Below are 23,006 nucleotides of genomic sequence, written 5' to 3'. Positions count from 1 at the left end.
AGAACTTGTGGTGTATACTATTGGGGTGCAGTATACACAAAAAAAACCCAGCAAAGTGTGTTTTTAGATTGTATTTTTTTTATGGATGGGGCTTGTATAACACTGCATGGACTGTGGAGGCAGAACAAACACACACGGAACTTGTTCTGACAGTAGTATACGTTGTATTGGATTGCACTGCAGCACACCACAGTGACCACACACCACAATGATAAAAAAAATAACAATGAAAATTGACTGACAGCCTGCCTGTGTACTACTGTGCCCCACTACACTGACTGGCAGCCTGCCTAACACACGACCAGTACAATTATTCAATATAATTAAGTATATATATATATATATATATATATATATAATCTATATTTAATCTATAACCCAGCACAAACCCACTCCACACAAACCCCTCTGCAGTCTGCACAGCACAAACTCCTCTGCATTGCACAAACGCCTCTGCTCTGCACTGCACTGCCACAAACCCCTCTGCACAGCACAAACCCATCTGCACAGCACAAACCCCTCTGCACTGCACAACACCCCTCTGAGTCTGCACAACAGCACAAACCCCTCTGCACAGCACAAACCCCTCTGCACTGCACTTCACCCCTCTGCACTGCACAACACCCCTCTGAGTCTGCACTGCACAAGCACAACACCCCTCTGTCTGCACTGCACAGCACCCCTCTGCACTGACTTCACTGCACCCCTCTGTACAACATCTTTCTGCACACTAGTGACAGCACCCCTCTAGCCTGCACAACACCCAGACTCCACTGCTACGCAGAGCTGTGCACAGCTGGAATTCTCGGGACGCCGAGCTTTTATAGACTCGGCATCTCGCGAGAATCCGACACCAGAGTTCCGCCATGCTTGGGTTTCTGAACAAAGCCGGAAACTCGCGAGCACGGCTCACGGGACGTCATGCCGGCTATGTTCGGAGTGGTTCGGATTCCACAGAACCCAAACCGCTCATCTCTACTATATATACAGTACATTAGCCCATATAAATGGGAATTCTTAGTAATGCAGTACCTCTGACAACCACAGGAGGTCACTTGGTGTCCAGACTAGCCTTAAACCTGATCAGTCAGACATCTATACAGTAAATTCCCCCATACATATTTATGTATTACCAGGTATTTATATAGCGCACATATATCCCGCAGCACTGCACAGAGTATATTTGAACATTCACATCAGTCCCTGCCCCAGTGGAGCTTACAATCTATATTCCAACCACATGTACACACACACAGACATTCTAGGGGTAATTTTGTTGGAAGCCAATTGACCTACCTGTATATTTATGTGTAGAAGTTGCACGCAATCCTCCTCCTTGAGCCGCCTGGGACCTTCGATATATATCGCATGCAATCCCAGCCGAGCTTGCTAGGAGCCAGAAGCAGTCCTGCAGTCTCGGAGGGCCCGGTGCGAAGCGCAGGGGACAAACCCATCACACCAGACCTGCTGCCATTCACCTGCAATTCAGGCTCTTTTCCAAAAGGTCAATCACCTTAAGATTATTCATATTGGGCCACCATAGACAGAAAACCAGCAAATAGTTTCCCAAACTCTATTCACCTTGGCTATTCACAGCCCAGGCAATGTGGATAATTCCTGCTTCAGCACAGGTGTGTAAAAAATAATTAAGTCACCTGCGTTCGTGCATGGATATCCTACCTGCCTAAAAGGTGTGTCCATTCCAAAAATGTGTGTTGCGGCCTCGTCGCAGGCATGTGGCCAGTTGACACACACCGTAATGGTCATTACACATTATGCCACACACTGTAATGGTAATTATACATTATGCCACACACTGTAATGGTAATTATACATTATGCCACACACTGTAATGGTAATTACACATTATGCCACACACTGTAATGGTAATTAGGTACTCTTTACCTAGCACGGCGCCCACGATCTTGATCGTGGGCATAGTGAGGTAAAAAATCGCGTCGGTCGCGTCGTATGCGGGCTAAAGATGGCCGGACGCGACGCGACCGACGCGATGTCCACGATTTCCCCATTGAAAACCATGTTAAACATGGACATCGCGTCGGTCGCGTCGCGGCTGGCCATAAATGTGCACACGATGGCCGTAGGATCAATGTTAAAAGGCCCGATGGACACGATTTTCATGTTAAATGGCTGAATGGACCCGATTTTACCATAGGAAACAATGTTAAATGGGCCTTAGAGCCCAAATAGTTACCCTGAACTCTGAAATGGCCCCCCCAATTGTTTACGCCACCCCACGATCAACGTCAACCCGAAGCGTGGCGAGCGCAGCGAGCCCGCGAGGGGCGGCGGTACGTGCCCTCCGACCTTTTCATACCCCCACTATCCACGTCGGCGTGGAGTTGAGAATAGAATAGTGTGGCGAGCGCAGCGAGCCACCGAGCCCGAAGCGTGGCGAGCGCAGCGAGCCCCGCGAGGGGACGCGGATACCTTCACAGGTAAACGCGTCCCTGCGCGGGCTTCACAGGTGTCCGCGTCGCCATGGACACCTGTGAAGTCCGCGAGGGGACGCGTATAGCTGTGAAGGTATCCGCGTCCCCTCGCGGGGCGCGCTGCGCTCGCCACGCTTCGGGCTCATTGGCTCGCTGCGCTCGCCACACTATTCTATTCTCAACTCCACGCCGACGTGGATAGTGGGGGTATGAAAAGGTCGGAGGACGCGTACCGCCGCCCCTCGCGGGCTCGCTGCGCTCGCCACGCTTCGGGTTGACGTTGATCGTGGGGTGGCGTAAACAATTGGGGGGGCCATTTCAGAGTTCAGGGTAACTATTTGGGCTCTAAGGCCCATTTAACATTGTTTCCTATGGCCACAACGGGTCCATTGAAGCATTTAACAGTAAAATCGTGTCCATCGGGCCTTTTAACATTGATTCCTATGGCAAATCGGGAGCATCGCGTCGCGGGCATCGCGGGTACATTTATGGCTGGCCGCGACGCGACCGACGCGATTTCCATGTTTAACATGGGTTTCAATGGGAAATCGCGGGCATCGCGTCGGTCGCGTCGCGGCCAGACATAAATGTACCCGCGATGCCCGCGATGGGCGCCGTGCTAGGTAAAGAGTACCGGTAATTATACATTATGCCACACACTGTAATGGTAATTACACATTATGCCACACACTGTGTGATTTTGCAGTGTAACTGATTGCCGCTTTAAAAAAATCTGGAGATTTCTTACCAAATCTCTCACTTTCTGAATCTCTCATCCTATTACATTTCAGCCCTGATGTTGTCTGGGTGTGTCACACAATCGCAGGCGTGTTCAGGTGTTTTTAAGGTGGATCTCTCACGTAGGCGTATAACCATAATATGTACACAACATTAATATTATTTATTTATTAAAAGTTTCTTATATAGCGCAGCATATTTACGAGCTTTCATCATAATTATAGTAAGACCCTCTGCCCCCAACGTGTGATGTGCCTGCTGAGGCTTGTTCATTGTGCCCTTCCCCCCCCCAGGTGATGTAATGTCAGGCAGCACCGTCCTCAACTCATCCCCTTCAAGGCCCAATCTCGCCCCAGACTCATGGGTTTTTGTTGCTGCCCTATGTGTGTCTCTGCCCAGCATAATTATAGTCACAGGACCGTCCATCTGAATCCAGGCAGCTGGGAATTACACGTCGTGCATTGGGGTTAGTCACATGCCTGCAGCTGACACTATTTCTACAGGCCGTATGTGTAACTGGTATCCGTCAGCTGCAGTTGCGGCTCCAGAGGAGGGGCAGCAGCACAGTGCAAAATTCCGAGGGACCGTTCCGGTTTATGGGGACGTTCCCGCCTGGGGCCGGCAGTCTCCTGCAGCGTGGGGGAGGGGGGGACAGATGAGAGTCCCCCCTGTCGCCCATGAATAGATGCTGTGCGGATGCGCACAGCGTCGTCTATTCATGCCCCACAGCGCTGAAAAGGAGGTGTGGCCTCGCGGGAGAGTCATTTGTAGGCCACACCCCTTTTGCTAGGCCACACCCCCAACATTCATACTAGCTGTCCTTCTGCTATTAATATTTAGATAGTAATAATAACAATAACATACCTACCAACTGTCCCGCTTTCCGAGGGAACGTCCCGGTTTTTGGGGACGTTCCTGCTCGGGCCGGCTGTGTCCTGCGGTGGGGGGGGGGGGGGGGGGGGTGCAGTTGGGAGTCCCCACTGTCACTTAGGTCTTGATGTACTAAGCTTGAAAAAGTGATAAAATGGAGAGTGATAAACAGCCAGCCAATCAGCTCCTACCTGCCATGTTACAGGCTGGGTTTGAAAAATAACAGGTATGAGCTGATTGGCTGGTTGTTTATCACAGTCCATTTTATCACTTTTGAAGCTTGATACATCTGGCCCATAGTTACATAGTTACATAGTAGGTGAGGCTGAATAAAGACTTGCGTCCATCTAGTACAACCTATGTTTATAGTAGCTTATCCCTTGTTGCATAGTATGTTCCGATATTTTAAAAACAGATTATGTAACATAATCTGTCTTTAAAATATCGGAACATACTATACAACAAGGGATAAGCTACTATAAACATAGGTTGTACTAGATGGACGCAAGTCTTTATTCAGCCTCACCTACTATGTAACTATGGGCCTTATTTTTGTTCATTCTTTCTGATAAAATCCTTCTTAGATGGGCAAAACCATGTGCACTGCAGGTGGGGCAGATGTAACATGTGCAGAGAGAATTAGATTTGGGTGGGGTTTTACTTCAAAGTGAGATCTATATTGCAGTGTAAAAATAAAGCAGTCAGTATTTTCCCTGCACAGAAACAAAATTACTCACCCAAACCTAATTCTCTCTGCACATGTTTCATCTGCCCCCCCTGCAGTGCACATGGTTTTGTCCATCTAAGAAGGATTTTGTCAGAAAGAATGAACCAAAATAAGGCCCATAGTATGTAACTATGGGCCAGATGTATCAAGCTTCAAAAGTGATAAAATGGACTGTCGTACCCATGGATGTTTTTAACCAATAAATGATTATCCAACCTTATTTTAAACGTATTTATAGTATCTGCCGACACCACTTCTCCAGGAAGAGTGTTCCAAAGTTTGACTGCTCTGACTGTAAAGAATTTTTTTCTTCTAGATTCCTTTCTAGTAGAAAAAAGGGTGTTTGACAGTTCAAGGGTGTTTGACGCACGCTGCGGTGCGTGCAGATATTCATGCCTCACAGTGACGAAAACGGGGTGTGACCTAACGGGAGAGCCGCGTGTTGTCCGCGCCCCCTTTCACTAGGCCAGGCCCCCAAAATTCCCAAGGACATAACTACCATAGGTGCAAGGGGTGCAGCTGCTATGGGACCCTGCGCTGAAGGGGGCCCATCTTTACAGTCTAAGTTATATGTGATATATATACATTTATTACCAGTTGCTAAATAGGGGTCCCTTACAAACTTTTGCTATGGGGCCTACGAATATCTAGTTGCGTCCCTGTTGAGAGGTATGCAATAATAATAATAATAATAACAACAACAACAGCACAAGCCTCTACATAATGTCCAGCACAAACACACCCCTGCCACACCATAGGCCGGCTAAGTCATGTGATCAGTCTTTATGCCAGCCCCCATCCTAGAGGTTTAATATAACTCATTGTTATTACTGCTGCCTCTGAGTTCTATTGAAGATGGGATGTTGTCCACAGCAAACAATTAGATTCAATCTAAATAATACCACTTTCACATCGCAGACCCGTTTTAAAAACCGGTATTTTAAACCGGTAATTAAAACGGGTCAGAGCCTTAATAGTGGCCAGATTAAACGTTTTAAAAGCAGGTTCAGTGTCATTACACATTGCAGTTGAAACGTTTCAATCTGAACACGTTTCAAGGCAGAGTGTAATGCACTGATCAGCGCCATCCCCGGTGCTCGTCCGTGCGGCGCGGAGGTACCTGTTAAGGGAGAGCCTGGAGGTTCCTGCGCCTGCGGCGCTGAGTATGATGCTGCCGGGGTCCCTGCAGTGAAGTGGAAATAACGCGCTATCTCCAGCGGAGATAGCGCGTTATTTCCACTTCACTGCAGGGACCCCGGCAGCATCATACTCAGCGCCGCAGGCGCAGGGACCTCCAGGCTCTCCCTTAACAGGTACCTCCGCGCCGCACGGACCCCCTGCCAGCTCCCGGGGAGGTCTTTTAACGGGGGGGGGGGGGGGCAAGTGCTGGGATATACAGTATGTTGCAGGAAGTTCCAGCCATGATCGGGCAAGTGCTGGGATATATGTTGTCCGGGGGGGGGGGGGGGCTATCAGTGCTTGTGCTTGTGTTGTTTGCCTGAAATACCGTTTCAGACAAACTGCACACATTCACATTGCACAAAAAACGGCAAGGAACCGTGTAGGACTCTGCTTTTTACACGGTTCGAAATGCCAGTTAACTTAAAACGGTAAATTGCCTGTGGTGCATTCACAGTGCACCCTTAAACGTTTTAAAAAGGAAAAAAAACGGCAATATACCGTTTTAAAAGTGCGATGTGAAAGGGGTATAAATAAGAAGTACAATCTGGTTGGTTTCTATAGGCCAACATATCATCTTCAATAGAGCGCCCATTGAAGTAAATTTAACCCCATTCTGCTTTAACCTAATCTACTTGGATAGGTCAAAGGTCAAATAAATCATTGATTATCCATCATTAGTGATCATCAGGCAGTAGAAATGGTCACCGACCATCGATGATTCCAAAACATTGATGGTTTATGCCCGGGGATGAATACTTTTGCCATCGATGGGGGAGAACTAGATGGTTTCCGGTCATCAAAGGTCAAGAACAACACAATGGGCCAGATGTACTAAGCTTGAAAAGTGATAAAATGGAGTGTGATAAACCCATACCTCCCAACTGGCCCGCTTATACAGAGGCCCAGGCAGGAGAGGGAGATAAAGTACTAGCCAACCAGCTCCTAAATGCCACATTACAGGCCGGGTTTGGGAAAGGGCAGTTATCAGCTGATCAGCTGCTACTATATCTCTCTCCCCTTTATCACACTCCAAGGCTTAGTATATGGGTATCTGAATGAGAGGTCATGTGCCGAGCGCAGCGGTAGTGTAGCCATTCCATTCGGAGGTATGCGCTACACTTTTATTGTCCACCTTTTTGCCTACCTGCTGACATTGTGACTGTCGACCATTTATGGTCAACTTATTAACTATCAACCTAGGCATTGTTAACCATATGATCCGCACACAAGTGAGTTGGGGGCATTTACAGCCCCCGGCCTGGGAAACGGTCATTTGGTCTACAGCATGATGGTGGACAAGCATTGGGTCGACACCATTATGTCGACATGGCTTTAGGTCAACACAGGCATTAGGTCGACAGTGTCTAGGTCGACAGTTAAAAGGTCGACATGGGGTTTTTCACTGTTATTTGAGCCGACATGTGCCGACAGTTGTTATTTCATGCCCTACCATCCACTAGGGCAGGGCTGGGCAACACCGGCCCTTCAGATGTTAGTGAACTACACATCCCAGGATGCTTTGTATTAGTTTTGCTATGTGGCCATGCTGAAACTGATGCAAGGCATGCTGGGATGTGTAGTTCATCAACATCTGGAGGGCCAATGTTGCCCAGCCCTGCACTAGGGCGTGGTGGGAGAATAAAATAGTGTAGACTGTGTCGACATTCGGGTAAAAAAACGGTTAAAAACCCATGTAGACCTTTTGACTGTCGACCTAATGCTTGTGTCGAACTAAAGCCATGTCGACCTTGACCCATGTCGACCTAGACCCATGTTGACCTAATGGTGTTGACCCAATTCTTGTCGACCATCATGCTGTAGACAAAATGATCCCAAACCCCCGGGCCTTATGTTCTCTCATTATTATTACATAATTTTTTATTTTTTTTGTTGCCATTGGATTGACCTTGTTACGGGATAACACGTGAACGTGTCAGTAACCGCTGCTGGCTGTCAGTAACCAGTGCTGACTGTCAGTAACCGCTGCTGGCTGCTAATAACCAGTGCTGGCTGTCAGTAACCAGTGCTGGCCGTCAGTAAAGTTTTGCATCATTGCTGGTAAAAAAAATACAGTACTTCCAAAGGGTTCCAGCTTTTTTATTTTTTTATTTGTGCAATAAACAAAAATAAAGCGAAATACAAAATCCTTGTTTGCAGAAAGTATTTTTGTTTTCCTAGGGCCCAGCGGCTGTAGGTGGCACATACGGTACACATGCGTGTGCCTCTGTTTATCTGGGGCAGGGTGTGCCTGTGCGAGTGTGCGGACGTGTGTGTGTGTGCTTATGTCCATGTCAGTGTTCAAGTACTATGCCTGCATTGGGTGGGAGTCTGGAGGGGGGGGGGGGGGGGGGGGGGGAGAGGGGGGTCACCCTCCTCCTCCTCCTCCTCTGTCCCCTCCCTCCTTTCTCTCTCCCTAACAGAGTAAATTCATCTTGCGAGTGAGAGCGGCAGATTCACCACACAAGCACAGAGAGGGGGAGGGCAGGCATAATCGCTGTATATACATTTATATAGACACCCATATTGTGCAGCGAGCATGCTGGGAAAGGGGGGAGAACAGGCCTCTGTCTCCCAGTGCCGACGTATACATGCCTACGTGTTAAAGGGGGAGAAAAAATAAAAAAAGAACTCGTGGCAGAAAATAATATGACAGGGAAAAAAAAATTATAATTATAATTTTTTGTAAATGTCAAAATAAAAATAATTGGTAGGGTGATGACAGGAGCCTTTACACCGATTTCACCGTCGTGTAAAGGTGCCCATACACGTACCAATTACCCGGTACTTTTTGTGCTAAAATAGCATTGCATCGCATGCACAACGATGCTATTTTAGCACAAAAAGTACCTGGTAATTGGTACGTGTATGGGCACCTTAAGATCTGCAGAGTCGTCACGGCCCTCAGGAATTATACCGGTCACAGTGAGAAATGTAGGCAATTAGTAGCACAGGTGCAAATCTGCAGGGTTTAGTCGCTGCTAGCAACCAATTAGACACCTGGCACCGTACGTAACAAAGATCAGTTACCATGGTTACAGGACTTAGGGCCAGATGCACTAAGATTCAAAAGTGATAAAATGGAGAGTGATAAACAACCAGCCAATCAGCTCCTGCCTGCTATGTCACAGACTGTGTTTGAAAAATGTCAGGCAGTAGCTGATTGGCTGGCTGTTTATCACTCTCCATTTTATCACTTTTGAAGCTTAGTGCATCTGGCCCTTGTTATTTACGGCAGAATAGCATATTATTGTCACACAGATCTCAGAAGGTGACATTTTATTCACATCTAACCCTATCCAGGATTGCTTCATGTTCTTTCATATAAGTATTTGCTAAATCCCTCAGCCGGGCCTTGGACAAACGCCTGTGCGGAGATGAGGGGGAGGGGGGACTATGGGCCTTATTCTGATCGGTGCGGCCCGATCAGAATATGCGGCCGCGACCGTGCAGGCGAATCCCCGCCTTCCATACGGATCGCCACCTGCCGTCCGTACGCGGATATGTGGCGATCCGCATGAAATTGGACGGGGATACGCCTCCTCCGTCTTGGGAGCAGCCCCTGCATTCGATGGTCGCCGACCATCGAATGCAGGGCCGCACGCTCCACCAGGTCCCGCCACACAAGACCACACGGACACTTGTCCGTGTGAAATCATGTATGGGGGCGGGCAGCTGACATCCGGCGATGTCAGATGCCCGCCCCGTACCCACGCGTCACGGCCTCATTACCATGCATACGCCCCGCGTTTGCATGGGAACGCCCCTGAAACGCGGGGCGTATGCATAGGGTAATGAGGCTAAGTAGCCCCTCACGCCCCTCTACGCCCCCTGTGCGGCGTATAAAGAATCCGTGCGGCGAAATCGCCTGCACATGCGCAGAGTGACCTCTGCACATGCGCAGACGATCAACATCGGCGGTCCGACCGCATGCGGGAATATCCGCACCGATCAGAATAAGGCCCTATGTTCTGTGGTGGGTTTTTCTGGTAGGTTTGTCCTGCCCCAGCAAAAACCACCACTCAAGGGGTTAATGGTCAACGCAATGAAAGTCAACCTTCATAGTGTCGGCCTAGGGACCGTATCCCGGAGAAATAATGACAATTCTCGACAGCTATTTGATACAAATTTTATTGCGGAAATAAATGTTGCTCCCACAATGATCCGGCTGAAATCCTCTGTGGCCCGAGTCATTTTATGATGCCAGTACTCTCGGCTTCCTATAATAGAGGCGTGGCCTTGCACCGCATCCCGATGTGCCAACCTGTATCAAAGCTTGGAGAGAGATAATGTGGATGGAGCTAAAGTAACAACCAATCGGCTCCTGTTATTTTTTGAAACATGGCAGTTAGGAGCTAATTGCGGCACAGTTCTAAATTCAAATAAGGGAGAAACATCCACTTACAGTGAGTCTGTTTGGAATGGCAGTTGGTAATAGTGGGTGTGGCTCCCCTATTTGAATTTTGATCTGTGCTGCAGTCCCACCTATGGAGCCTCCCCTGGTGGTGGGTATGGAAGAATAAACTTATTTCTCCTCCTTTTCCAAATTACATTCTGCTTCCAACTACAGATGCCCATCGGCAGCCGATGATTCAAAATCATCAAATGTTTATGGCCGATATCTAATACTTTTGTCATCGATGGGGGAGAACCAGATGCTTTCCCTACACCGATGGTACAGCATAAACAATGCTTATGAGGCCCTGTCCCCACATTCTGATTGGCTCATGGGCCAGCCAGTCAAAGAAAATGGATGATGGCCATCGATAGCTTAAACTATGGATGGTTGTTCATCACATAGTTTGTTATTATCGATGGCTGTTTGCAGCATCACCATCAATGGCAATCATGGATGGCGACCACATCGATGGCCATCCCTACTTCCAACAGGGTTCGACTTTATAAAGTATTCCTGCGCTCTCTAAGAGAAGGAGAGAGAAGATTGGGCTGAGGTATGCTGGTAAATGAATAGAGAAAAGGCGCTGGGCACAGGTGTACAGGCCCTGTACGTAGCAGGGAATATTATACAGCACTCAGGGGCAGATTTATTAAGCTCGGTGAAGTGATAAAGTGTCTGGTTTTTATCACCGGCCAATCAGCTTATCACTTCACCGAGCTTAATAAATCTGCCCCTCAGAAACTAAAGGCCCCCATACACTTATACTATTTGGGTCGATTTTGCCCGATTCCATTGGATCAGGCTGAGAAATCAGCCCAAATCGGATATGTTTGACACTTCATCCTGCTGCAGGTTTCAATCTGTCTGATCGGACCAATCTGCGGCACACAGCGGGTGCTGAGCGGCAGCAGGTGGTAAGGAGCAATGAAGCGGACGGTGTATAGCGGGAGGGGCACACCGGGCAGTGGTGGGTATTAGAATTTAAAAAAAAAGTGTGAAATGACTATCCGGCCTCTGATTGGCTTAGAGCTCTCTCAGCCAATCAGCGGCCGCCAGGAAGGGAGGCTGCTGATTGGCTGGGAGTGCTCTCTCTCTCTCAGCCAATCAGAGGCCGGGCAGTCATTTGACACTTTTTTTATTTTTTTATTTCTAATACCCACTTCTGCATGGCGGGCCTGTCCCATTCCTCACCACCCGCTGCAGATCAGCACCCACTGCCCTCCTCATTGCTCCTCACCAACCGCTGCAACTCCCCGGTTAAATGTGATAAATCTCATGTGATTTATCACATGTAATAAATGGCACATCACGTGCCAAATCATATGTGAGCCTCCTGGGGAACTGCTGGGTGGCTCACAGGAGAATTGAGTCTGACTTGTCCTTATGACAAGTCGGCCTAATGTATCCAGTCGGCTAATGTATTTATCCTTTAGGTAAACTCAAAGAAAGAGAAAGAGATGGACATAGAAGTACCATGAGATAGACCATGGAAGGACTGCCCAGAATACAGAGTAAGGAAGAGTAGGAGGACAGCAGATGACAGTGAGGGGGAATACCAGTGGAACTGTGACCTAGACACAGTGGAGCCATCCATTTTCCAGGCTGAATCCAGTCTGTTAGCATGGAACCAGGAACATCTCCAAGGCATAGCCCCACACTGATGTGGTACTATTTTCCATGTAGCCAGCTACTTAGTTCAGCCCACTTGCCGCCGCTTCTCCTGCCAACTGGTTACTTCCTCTCACTCCACCTCCAAGATTTTTCTTGTGCTGTTCCCTACCTCTGGAACTCTCCACCTCTCTACAAAACATTAAATGATCTCTGAAGACCCACTTCTTCACCAAACCCAGCCACCATCTTAACCAGTTGCTGCATGCTCACTTCTACCAATTGCATCACCCCTGTCTGTCTGCCCTTCCAATTTAGATTGTAAGCTCGCACTAGCAGGGCCCTTCTCCCTCATGTGTCCTTCATTCATTTACCTAAGCCATCTCCATGCTTCCTTTGGCATCTGAACCTTCAGTTTTACACCACCCTAATACTTATGTCAGTGGCGTCTGCTGATGCAGATACGGTATATACCCTGTCTTGACTGTAGGTCACCGTTTTCTTGTTTTGTTTACTTGAATATAAACGCTGTAACTGGGCACTGCGGATCCTTTGTGGCGCTATATAAATAAATGATAATAATGATAACAATAATAATTAGACCAGGCATGTCCAACATTGGCCCACCAGATGTTGTGAAACTACACATCCCAGCATGCTTTGCCACAGTTTTGCTATTGGAGAATGCTAAAACTATTGCAAAGCATGCTGGGATGTGTAGTTTCACAACATCTGGAGGGCCAACGTTGGACATGCCTGAATTAGACAGTGATACAGTATGTTTAGTGCAGAGTAAGGATCATACACGGAGGGCAGTGTATGAGAGGATTGGATGACCACAGAAGTAATCATTGTGTGCTCATTGAGAGTGCTGGCTGGTCAGTGAGAGTGCTGGATGCTCAGTGAGAGTGCTGGATGGACTGTGAGAGTGCTGGATGCTCAGTGAGTGTGCTGGATGGACTGTGAGAGTGCTATTTGGTCAGTGAGATTACTGGATGGACTATGAGAGTGCTGTATGGTCAGTGAGAGTGTTTAATGGTTAGTAAGAGTGCTGGATGCACTGTGAGAGTGCTGGATGATTAGTGAGAGTGCTGGATGGTCAGTGAGAGTGCTGGATTGTCAGTGACAGCATTGGATGCTCAGTGAGAGTGCTGTATGGACTGTGAGAGTGCTTCCTGCTCAGTTAATATGCCAGATGTTCAGCAGGAGTATGGATTCTCAATGAGAGTACCGGATGGTCAGCAGAAGTATGGATGCTCAGTGAGAGTACCGGATGGTCAGCAGGAGTATGGATGCTCAGTGAGAGAACCGGATGGTCAACAGGAGTATGGATGCTCAGTGAGAGTACCGGATGGTCAGCAGGAGTATGGATGCTCAGTGAGAGTACCGGATGGTCAACAGGACTATGGCTGCTCAGTGAGAGTACCGGATGGTCAGCAGGAGTATGGATGCTCAGTGAGAGTACCGGATGGTCAGCAGGAGTATGGGTGCTTAGTGAGAGTACCGAATGGTCAGCAGGAGTATGGGTGCTTAGTGAGAGAACCGGATGGTCAGCAGGATTATGATTGCTCATTGAGAGTACCAGATGGTCAGCAGGAGTATGGATGCTCATTTAGAGTCCCATATGGTCTGCATGAGTATGGATGGTCAGTGAGAGTACCGGCTGGTCAGCAGGAATATGGGTGCTGAGTGAGAGTTCCAGATGGTCAGCAGGAGTATGGATGCTCAGTGATAGTACGTGATGGTCGGCAGAAGTATGGATGCTCAGTGAGAGTATCGGATGGTCAGCAGGAGTATGGATGCTCAGTGATAGTACGTGATGGTCGGCAGAAGTATGGATGCTCAGTGAGAGTATCGGATGGTCAGCAGGAGTATGGATGCTCAGTGATAGTACGTGATGGTCGGCAGAAGTATGGATGCTCAGTGAGAGTATCGGATGGTCAGCAGGAGTATGGATGCTCAGTGATAGTACGTGATGGTCGGCAGAAGTATGGATGCTCAGTGAGAGTATCGGATGGTCAGCAGGAGTATGGATGCTTAGTGAAAGTACCGGATGGTTAGCAGGAGTGTGGATGCTCAGTGAGAGTACCAGGTCATCAGCAGGAGTATGGATGCTCAGTGAGAGTACTGGATTGTCAGCAGGAGTAAAGGTGGCCATACACACACAGATTTATCTTCAGATCTGTCTGGTTGGAACAAAAACCTGGTTATGGATGAGAGCAAATGACAGTTGACCATTTGCTTGGAAATGCTGGAAACTGACAAACTGTCACTCATCCATAACCATGTTTTTGTTCCAACCAGCCAGATCTGAAGATAAATCTTACTAGTGTATGGGCACCTACTGGGTGCTCAGTGAGAGTACTGGAGGGTCAGCAGGAGTATGAATGCTCAGTGAGAGTACTGGATGGTCAGCAGGAGTATGAGTGCTCAGTGAGAGTACCGGATGATCAGCAGGAATATGGATGCTTAGTGAAAGTACCTGCTGGTTAGAAGGAGTGTGGATGCTCAGTGAGAGTACCAGGTCGTCAGCAGGAGTATGGATGCTCAGTGAGAGTACTGGATGGTCAGCAGGAGTATGAGTGCTCAGTGAGAGTACCGGATGGTTAGCAGGAGTGTGGATGCTCAGTGAGAGTACCAGGTCGTCAGCAGGAGTATGGATGCTCAGTGAGAGTACTGGAGGGTCAGCAGAATTATGAATGCTCAGTGGGAGTACCGGATGGTCAGCAGGAGTATGGATGCTCAGTGAGAGTACCAGGTCGTCAGCAGGGGCATGGATGCTCAGTGAGTGTACCAGAGGGTCAGCATGAGTATGAATGCTTAGTGAGTGTACCGGATGGTCAGCAGGAGTATGGGTCCTCAGTGAGAGTACTGGATGGTCAGCAGGAGTATGAATGCTCAGTGAGAGTACCGGATGATCAGCAGGAGTATGGGTCCTCAGTGAGAGTACCGTATGGTCAGCAGGAGTATGGATGCTCAGTGAAAGTACCGGATGATCAGCAGGAATATGGATGCTCAGTGAGAGTACCTGCTGGTTAGAAGGAGTGTGGATGCTCAGTGAGAGTACCAGGTCGTCAGCAGGAGTAAGGATGCTCAGTGAAAGTACCGGATGGTCAGCAGGAGTGTGGATGCTCAGTGAGAGTACCGGATGGTCAGCAGGAGTATGGATGCTCAGTGAGAGTACCGGAGGGTCAGCATGAGTATGAATGCTCAGTGAGTGTACCGGATGGTCAGCAGGAGTATGGATGCTCAGTGAGAGTACCGGATGGTCAGCAGGAGTATGGATGCTCAGTGAGAGTACCGGATGGTCAGCAGGAGTATGGATGCTCAGTGAGAGTACCGTATGGTCAGCAGGAGTATGGATGCTCAGTGAGAGTACCGTATGGTCAGCAGGAGTATGGATGCTCAGTGAGAGTACCGGATGGTCAGCAGGTACCGGATGCTCAGCAGGCGTGTGGGTGCTCAGTAAGAGTACTAGATGGTCAGCAGTAGTATGAATGCTCAGTGAGAGTACAGGATGGTCAGCAGAAGTATGGATGCTCAGTGAGAGTACCAGATGGTCAGCAGCAGTATGGGTGCTCAGTTAAATTACCGTATAGTCAGCAGGAGTATGGATGCTCAGTGAGAGTACCGGATGGTCAGCAGCAGTATGGGTGCTCAGTTAGATTACGGTATAGTCAGCAGGAGTATGGATGCTCAGTGAGAGTACCAGATGGTCAGCAGGAGTATGAATGCTCAGTGAGAGTACCGGATGGTCAGCAGGAGTATGAATGCTTAGTGAGAGTACCGGATGGTCAGCTGGAGTATGGATGCTCAGTGAGAGTACCGGATGGTCAGCAGCAGTATGGGTGCTCAGTTAGATTACGGTATAGTCAGCAGGAGTATGGATGCTCAGTGAGAGTACCCAATGGGGACTGTGAGAATAATAGGTGTTTAATGCAGGACATTGAGCGATATTCTATACGTATTGCGGCCCTGCACCCTATAACACGTGGTCTCCATATTGTAATACACTGATAGAATGATACAGGGAATAACAATGTAACTTTAATCCCTCATATCTCCGTCCTCTTCCTCGACTTCCTATTTCGCCTTCCCTATCACGCTTCCTCCTATATCTTACTTTATGCACAAGGAAATGTCAACGTTTATCCCCCCCATCCCTATTCTGTTTCCCCTCGCCCATTTCTCTGTTTCTATCATTCTTTCTTCCTTCTCCATTACTTTCTTTGCTATCCCAACTTTCTCTCCTGCCGTCTCGCCCTCTGCTCTCCCCCCCTCCCTCCCTTCTTCCTCTCGCTGTCTTTTGGCACAAAGTCAAAACACGAGTCAGACTAGTTAACTTCGGGCCTCAAACGTTCCCCTTTATTACCTATTTTTATCTTGCACCCCGTTTCTCCTAGAGACACCAAATTTGGGCTCAGCGCTCCTCTCCCCTTCCCCTACGCTCCCAATTTTTTGGGGATTTTTCTGCCGAGCCAAACGCATTTGATTTAAGTGTAGAAAGTTGTGTGGGGGGAGAGAAGAGAGTTTTCTGCTGAGAAAGGGAGAAAGGGAGAGAGAGAGACAGAGGGTTTGGACGCAACTTCTCCGCAGAGTGCGAGGGGGTCGAGGGAGACGCCCTAAGATGCCCCCCCAGGTGGATAGCCTAAAATATTGGGGTGCATAGGAGAGTGCAAGTGTTATACGTGTGCCTGTCTGATGTGTCTGTAAGAGAGGATGCGGGGGGGGGAGGGGGGATGCGCTTTAGGCAACAAGTCTCCCAAATTAATTATACACCTGGGGTGTGCGTACTGCAAGGTAAGTGAGCAGACAAGGCGAGACGAAAATGGGGTGAGCAAAATACTAAGAAGGTGCTTTGCAGAAAAGAAGGGTGAGAGGCGGGTGGTGGTGTTGGTGGGGGGGGGGGGGTACCTTCTTTGTTCTAGTGTCTATACGCTCTCGCCTTTTTTCTTGCCCAACGCTCTTTCTGCGCCTCTAACAAGTAACCTGGGTCAAGGAGCTTGCAATCTTATGCCGTCAATCTGCATAGATTTAAAACCAATTACTATTCTGAACATGAATGGAGCCATATTTTTCAGCACACGCAGTTCCCTCTTACAGGTTGCTGCGCACATAGCAGATTCGGGTTGCACCCCCCCCCCCCCTTTTACTCCATCCTCATTGTGTAGATGGGCACATTGACCCTGGGGTGCCAAGATCCCTTTAGTACACAGCTAAGGTACTGGCTATAGCTGTGCTACAAATAGGCACTCGGCCCTTGCCAGGTCACACGGACAGCATGCAACGGACGGCTGATTTTTAAAACACATTACCATATTGCAATCGATGGCGTAATTAATGCGGCCACGGTCTGTAACAATACAATGCGGTAACCTGTATTGCGTGATGATCTCTCCCTTCCTTGCTGTGATATACCCCAACAGTCCTGAGCTGTCCTCGCTCACACCTATACCCCTGCATGATTACCAAAACTACAACAGACCGTACACTTGTCCTGGCACCTAATCATTGTGAAGACATTAGGATGCGGGTGATTAGATAAGAGAGTTATTTATTAATGACGATACTGTATCTGCAATGCGTGTGAGCTTACGTGCAGCCACACCCAGCGCCAATCTCTATAGAACATTCTATACGTAGTCATGGAAGTTGGCTTTAATGATGACAGAGCCCTAACGATGTTCAAAAGCCAACGAAGCGGAAGTTCTGGCACTGTACCCCCCTATGGGCATCAGTTAGGGGTACATTTACTAAGTTCTATTGCAGTTGGGACGTTGCTCATAGCAACAGAGTTTAATTATTATTTATTTAGCACCTTCTAGAACAGGTATGTCCAACGTTGGCCCTCCAGATGTTGTGAAACTACACATCCCAGCATGCTTTGCCACAGTTTTGCTATTACAGAATGCTAAATATAGTGCAAAGCATGCTGGGATGTGTAGTTTCACAACATCTGGAGGGCTAAGGTTGGATATGCCTGTTCTAGAAGATAATAGATCAAATTTGATTGGTTGCTATAGGCAACCTTCAATAGATCTTAGTAAATTTCCCCTTTAAAAACAGGAGCAAATTCAGCGTGCAAATTTACACCTGGGCACACCTGGATGCAGTATGTATGCACTTTTTTCTGGTGCCTACTGGCTGCGTGTGGCACACAGACAATGGGTAGCTTTACGGATACACTGTGATTCAGACGTTACATCGCCCCTCACCCCCAGCAGTGTAACATAAGGCCTAGGTCTCTCAGTATCGTTGCCAGTACCTAGCTTTTGCCTAATTACCTCCATTTTATTAATTAATTACCATTTGTGTTAATTACCTCTGAGGGACACACACACACATATATAGATGAAGTTTGCAAGTTCTCATGGTGCCTGTATGTCCAACTGGCATTACCAATCTTCCACAGATGCCGCAACAGCCTGCCCTTATCAGCACAGACCTAGGCATTGCCCATCTCCCTTTAGCAGCACACAGATATTGGCAGGGTGCTTGCAGTAACAGCTGCCAGTTCTGTTTGTGCTGCTTCAGGGCGTTGGGGAAAATCAACATGGCCGGACGAACAGAAACGACAGAAGTGTGTGTAATTGACTTTTTAATAACTTTATTTAAAAAAAAGAAATTAACAACAGCCATGGTTCTCAGCACCAGTGTCACAGGATGTATGGGTCGTAGGTCTGTGGGAGCTGACGCTGGGTGTGACACAGTGCAGGTATCCTGAGCAGCAGAGACTGGGATGGGATAAATTTCATATGTACAAGCAGGTGGTGGTGGGTGCAGCAGGGGCCGTCAGCGAGATAACAGCGGGAGGTCGCTGGAGTTCATAATAAAACTGGAATCCAAATTTAGATTATCTGAAAAGGAGAAAATGAATAAAGAGTATTAGGAGAAATAATACAACGGGAAGCGAGTGATGAGACAGGAGAACAGGGTTACTTAAAAGGGGTGAGGAACAAGTGACCAGGTCATAAAGGGCAAAAGCAGAAGAAATGGGAAAGATAATGAGGCAGTGGGGGGGGGGGGGTGTGTAGGGTAGAGAAAACAATGGTGGTGTGGGAGGGGGTTGGAGGGTAGAGAAAACAATGGTGGTGGGGGTGAGTAAAGGAGAGAGAAAACAAGGGTGGTGGTGTGTGGGGGGAGTGGATGAGAGAGAAAACAATGGTGGTGGTGTGTGTGTGGGGGGGGGGGAGGAGTGTAGGGTAGAGAAAACAATGGTGGTGTGGGAGGTGGTTGGAAGGTAGATAAATCAATGGTGGTGGTGTGGGGGGTGGTGGAGTAGAGAGAAATCAATGTTGGTGGTGGGGTGGGGGGGAGAGAAAACAAGGGTGGTGGTGGAGGAGAAAGAAAACAATGGTGGTGGTGGTGGTGGAGAGTGGATGAGAGAGAAAACAATGGTGGCACGGGAGGGGGGTGGAGGAGAGAGAAAACACTGATGGTGGGGGTGCGGAGGAGAGAGAAAACAATGGTGGTGGTGGGGAGTGGAGGAGAGAGAAAACAATGGTAGTGGTGGGGTGTGGACGAGAGAGAAAACAATGGTGGTGGTGGGGTGTGGACGAGAGAGAAAACAATGGTGGTGGTGGGGTGTGGACGAGAGAGAAAACAATGGTGGTGGTGGGGTGTGGACGAGAGAGAAAACAATGGTGGTGGTGGGGTGTGGACGAGAGAGAAAACTATGTTGGTGGTAGTGGGGAAGGGTGTAAAGGAGAGAGAAAACAAGGGTGTGGGGGGTGTAGAGAGAAATCAATGTTGGTGGGGGGGGGGGGGAGTGGAGGAGAGAGAAAACAATGGTGGTGGTGGAGGAAAGAGAAAACAAGGGTGGTGGTGGTGTGGGGATGTGGAGGGGAGAGAAAACAATGGTGGTGGAGAGTGGATGAGAGAGAAGACAATGGTGGCATGGGAGGGGGGTGGAGGAGAGAAAAAAAAAAACAATGATGGTGGGGGGTGCGGAGGGGAGAGAAAACAATGGCAGAGGTGGTGGGGTGGAGAAGAGATAAAAATGGTGGGGAGAGTGGAGAAAAGAGAAAACAATGGTGGGGGAGAGTGGAGGAGAGAGAAAACTATGTTGGTGGTAGTGGGGGGGTGGAGGAGAGAGAAAACAATGGTGATAGGGGGGAAGAGAAGGAGAGAGATAAAAATGGTGGGAGGAGAAAAAAAACAATGGTGGGGGGGGGGGGGGGCAGAGGAAGAAGAACAGAAGGTGTGGAGTAGACAAAGGAGAAGATTAAGAAGGTGAAAGCAATGGGTCAAAGAGGGGAGTGAAAAAGAAGTACAGGAAATAAAAGAGGTGGTAAAGGAGAGATAAAGCTAAAAGTGGGGATGAAGGAGAGGGAAGGATGGAGGGGAGGAAATGGAGAACAGAAGAGGGGGTGTAGGACAGGGAAAGTAAGGTGCACTAAGGAAAGGAGAAGGATGTAAGTCAATGTTGGCCAAACCGTTCCCCGAGATCTAACAGCCCATGTTTTCTTAGCTGGTGCACAGGTGCAGTCATTACTAACTGTCACATTTTCCAACATGTGCTGCATTCATTCCTAACCAACACATTCTACAGATCCACAGGTGGCCTGGAAAACATGGACTGCTGGTAGATCTCGAGGACCGGAATAGTGCAATATTAAAGAAAAACAAACAAAATGTATTCGGCATTGAAAAAGGAAAGAAGAAGTAGCAACACAAGTGAGGACATAAGGTGCAGGTGAGAGAGAAGGAATGATGGTCAGACACTGATGAAGAAGGGAAGGGGTTAATCAGACAATCAGGAAACAAATACAGAATATGGACTGAGTCTAGATTTCGCACCCTGGTCAAAGTTGAGTTTTTTCACTGTGCTCCTGTCGCCCAGACCCTCAATGTCCACCAGGTCGCTGTTTGCATCGGAGTCGTTAAGAGCGCTGAGCGTTACATCTGCTGGAGCAAGAGTAGGTGAGAGAAGAAAGCATTATAGCACACCAGCGCCCCTGCCCTTACCCCAAATCCTCCCCCATGTCACTGCCCCCCGCTCTTACCAGATGACTTGCGTTTCCTCATGGCTCCCTGAGACCCCTCCGGAAGGGTCGCCCCGCTGACCACCTGGGGTGCCGACACTGTGATGACAGACGGGACGGAGGAGGACACGGGTACAACCTTCTTCACCACTTTCCGGGGGGAATCACATGACAGGGGAACTCCGCTGTCATCGTAGATCTTTCGCTTCACAGCAAACTTAATCTGTGCACTGCCATGGAACAAAGTGAGGGTTCAGTTTAAGAGGGAGGTGGAGGAGGCTACGTAGGGCAGGTGGAGGAGGCTACATAGGGCAGGTGGAGGATAAAGAGGTGGTAAGGATTGTGGGAATCAGGTACAGAAGCAAGAGGCAAACACTGAGGCAAATGGAGCAAGAAGCAAATGCCAAACCACTGTCTTTTTTCACTATCAATATTATTTTTAAAGCTCTCTACCCTACACCCCGACCCTTCCCCTTCCCACTCCCTCCTTACACTGTCCTCTCCTTGATTACTGAGCTGATCTGATTTAAGTCCTCCCCGAAGCGTCTGACAGCTGCATGCAACATCTGTATCTCAGTGTCTGTCCAGCGGGCCCTGGGGAGACACAAGAGGGAACGAGGGGTGAGAACAGAGCCTTTGGGTGTGAGACACAATAGGGTTATAGAGCACAAGGGAGCGACAGCACACGTAGAGATTGTAAGACACCACAGGACACCAGAGAAGGAGATACAGGATGTGAGCCTCCGTGGTACAGGAAGACAAAACAAATCAGGGTTGGGGGCAGATGTATGAAGCAGTGATAAGGGAGAAGAAGTGAGCAAGAGGAGAAGTGGCCCGTGGCAACCAATCAGCACTGAAGTAACATCTATAATTTGCATAATATAACATTTATACACAGCAGCTGATTGGTTGGTATATATCACTTCTCCTCCCTTATCACTGCTTCATACATCTACCCCTGAGTCTTTTAAAACGATTGTTGCTATGAGGGCAAGGATAAGGAGGGGAACATACTACAGACCACCATATCTTCTCAGGGGGTGAAGATCTAAAAGGGTACACCTAGGGAAACGTTCAAAAATATGGTCCGGCTGTAACCCTGGCAACAGGGAAGAGTGGGGGACCAAGTGGGCAGGACAAAGTAGTTAAGGAGATCCATGCAATAATGGAAGGCTACATGTAGGAGAAACCAAGAGTATGTGTGGATATTAGAAGAGGAGTGTACAGGGTATAGGTGTATACAGGCACAAGGTTATGATTACCCCGCCGGTGAGGAATCGGTCACTGGGTGCAACTGCATCGTCAGCTCTCCAAGCTTGGTAAAGGCAGCTCCAGCCGCTGAGAAGATCTCCCCAACCTAGGTAAAGAGACAGAAATAAAATGCATCATTGGATCCATGGCAACCTCAGGCTTCGCATACATGCAGGCAACTGGCATGCAGTTTCATGACACGCTGGTAGAAAGCTGGCAGAAATGCATTGGGTTTAACCTGTGTTTTTTAACTGCTCACATGCATTGCATATGCACATACATACATACATACACAATATTACATATAAGAGGCCAGGAGAGAAATGACTGGGACCTCATAATACCACAACATTCACATTAACTGTGAATATAGGGCAAATTAACAGAACTACATTTCCCGGCAAGCCCCGCTTCACAATAAGAGTCACATGACATCCCCCGGCAAATCAGCGTGCGCCCTTGGGAGCCCTTTTACCTTGGTCGATGCTGACGTCATGGCGCCCGGGAGCAGATCTCTGGAAGGCAACGTGCGAACGAGCCGAGCCCTCCCGTGCCGACCCTGCCGCTCTGTCGCCGCAGCCGGTGACCCGTCGTGTGATTGTGACCGCCTCGCCTAATCGACGTCGCCTTCCGTTTCCTATTGGCTGTCCGTGCACCAGCGCCGAACTGCTATTGGCTGTCGACGCTCCAAACACAGCGCGGAGACACGCCCACCGTTGGTTATAGGCTACCGAGTCACGTCAGTCATAAGGGCCCGTTCCGCCCCAACTGTCGTGCTATTGGTTGGGGCACCGCGT

General features: G+C 48.6%; 1 protein-coding gene across 4 annotated transcripts; it reads right to left on the bottom strand.

Moving 5' to 3' along the window:
• Window positions 1-18,559: 18,559 nt before the first annotated feature.
• Window positions 18,560-22,897, bottom strand: BACC1 (BPTF associated chromatin complex component 1). Of its 4 annotated transcripts, none has more exons than XM_083185424.1 (6): window positions 22,685-22,895; window positions 22,221-22,315; window positions 21,451-21,552; window positions 20,980-21,188; window positions 20,774-20,881; window positions 18,560-18,831 (listed from the first exon to the last, which is right to left on the bottom strand). In XM_083185424.1, exons 1-6 carry the CDS (start codon window positions 22,703-22,705, stop codon window positions 18,767-18,769), a joined length of 600 nt encoding a protein of 199 aa, XP_083041550.1. In that variant the 5' UTR covers window positions 22,706-22,895; the 3' UTR covers window positions 18,560-18,766. The 4 variants fall into 4 exon arrangements, with proteins under 4 accessions (XP_083041550.1, XP_083041551.1, XP_083041552.1 ...); XM_083185425.1 differs by having other exon boundaries at window positions 20,774-20,878; window positions 22,685-22,887; XM_083185426.1 differs by lacking the exon at window positions 21,451-21,552 and having other exon boundaries at window positions 22,685-22,897.
• Window positions 22,898-23,006: the final 109 nt, after the last annotated feature.

The sequence above is a fragment of the Crinia signifera genome, chromosome 4 (assembly GCF_055691185.1).
Source record: "Crinia signifera chromosome 4, ASM5569118v1, whole genome shotgun sequence".
NCBI lineage: Eukaryota > Metazoa > Chordata > Amphibia > Anura > Myobatrachidae > Crinia > Crinia signifera.
The sequence above is the reverse complement of the archived record's forward strand: the minus strand, read 5'-3'. Positions and strand labels throughout refer to the sequence as shown.

Coding starts and splice junctions, on each gene's coding strand:
- BACC1 (XM_083185424.1), bottom strand. CDS start 22,705: ATGACGTCAGCATCGACCAAG. Junction 21,189..21,450: donor GTAATCAAGGAGAGGACAGT/GTAAGGAGGGAG, acceptor GTTCCATGGCAG/TGCACAGATTAAGTTTGCTG. Junction 20,882..20,979: donor GAGGAAACGCAAGTCATCTG/GTAAGAGCGGGG, acceptor CTCTTGCTCCAG/CAGATGTAACGCTCAGCGCT.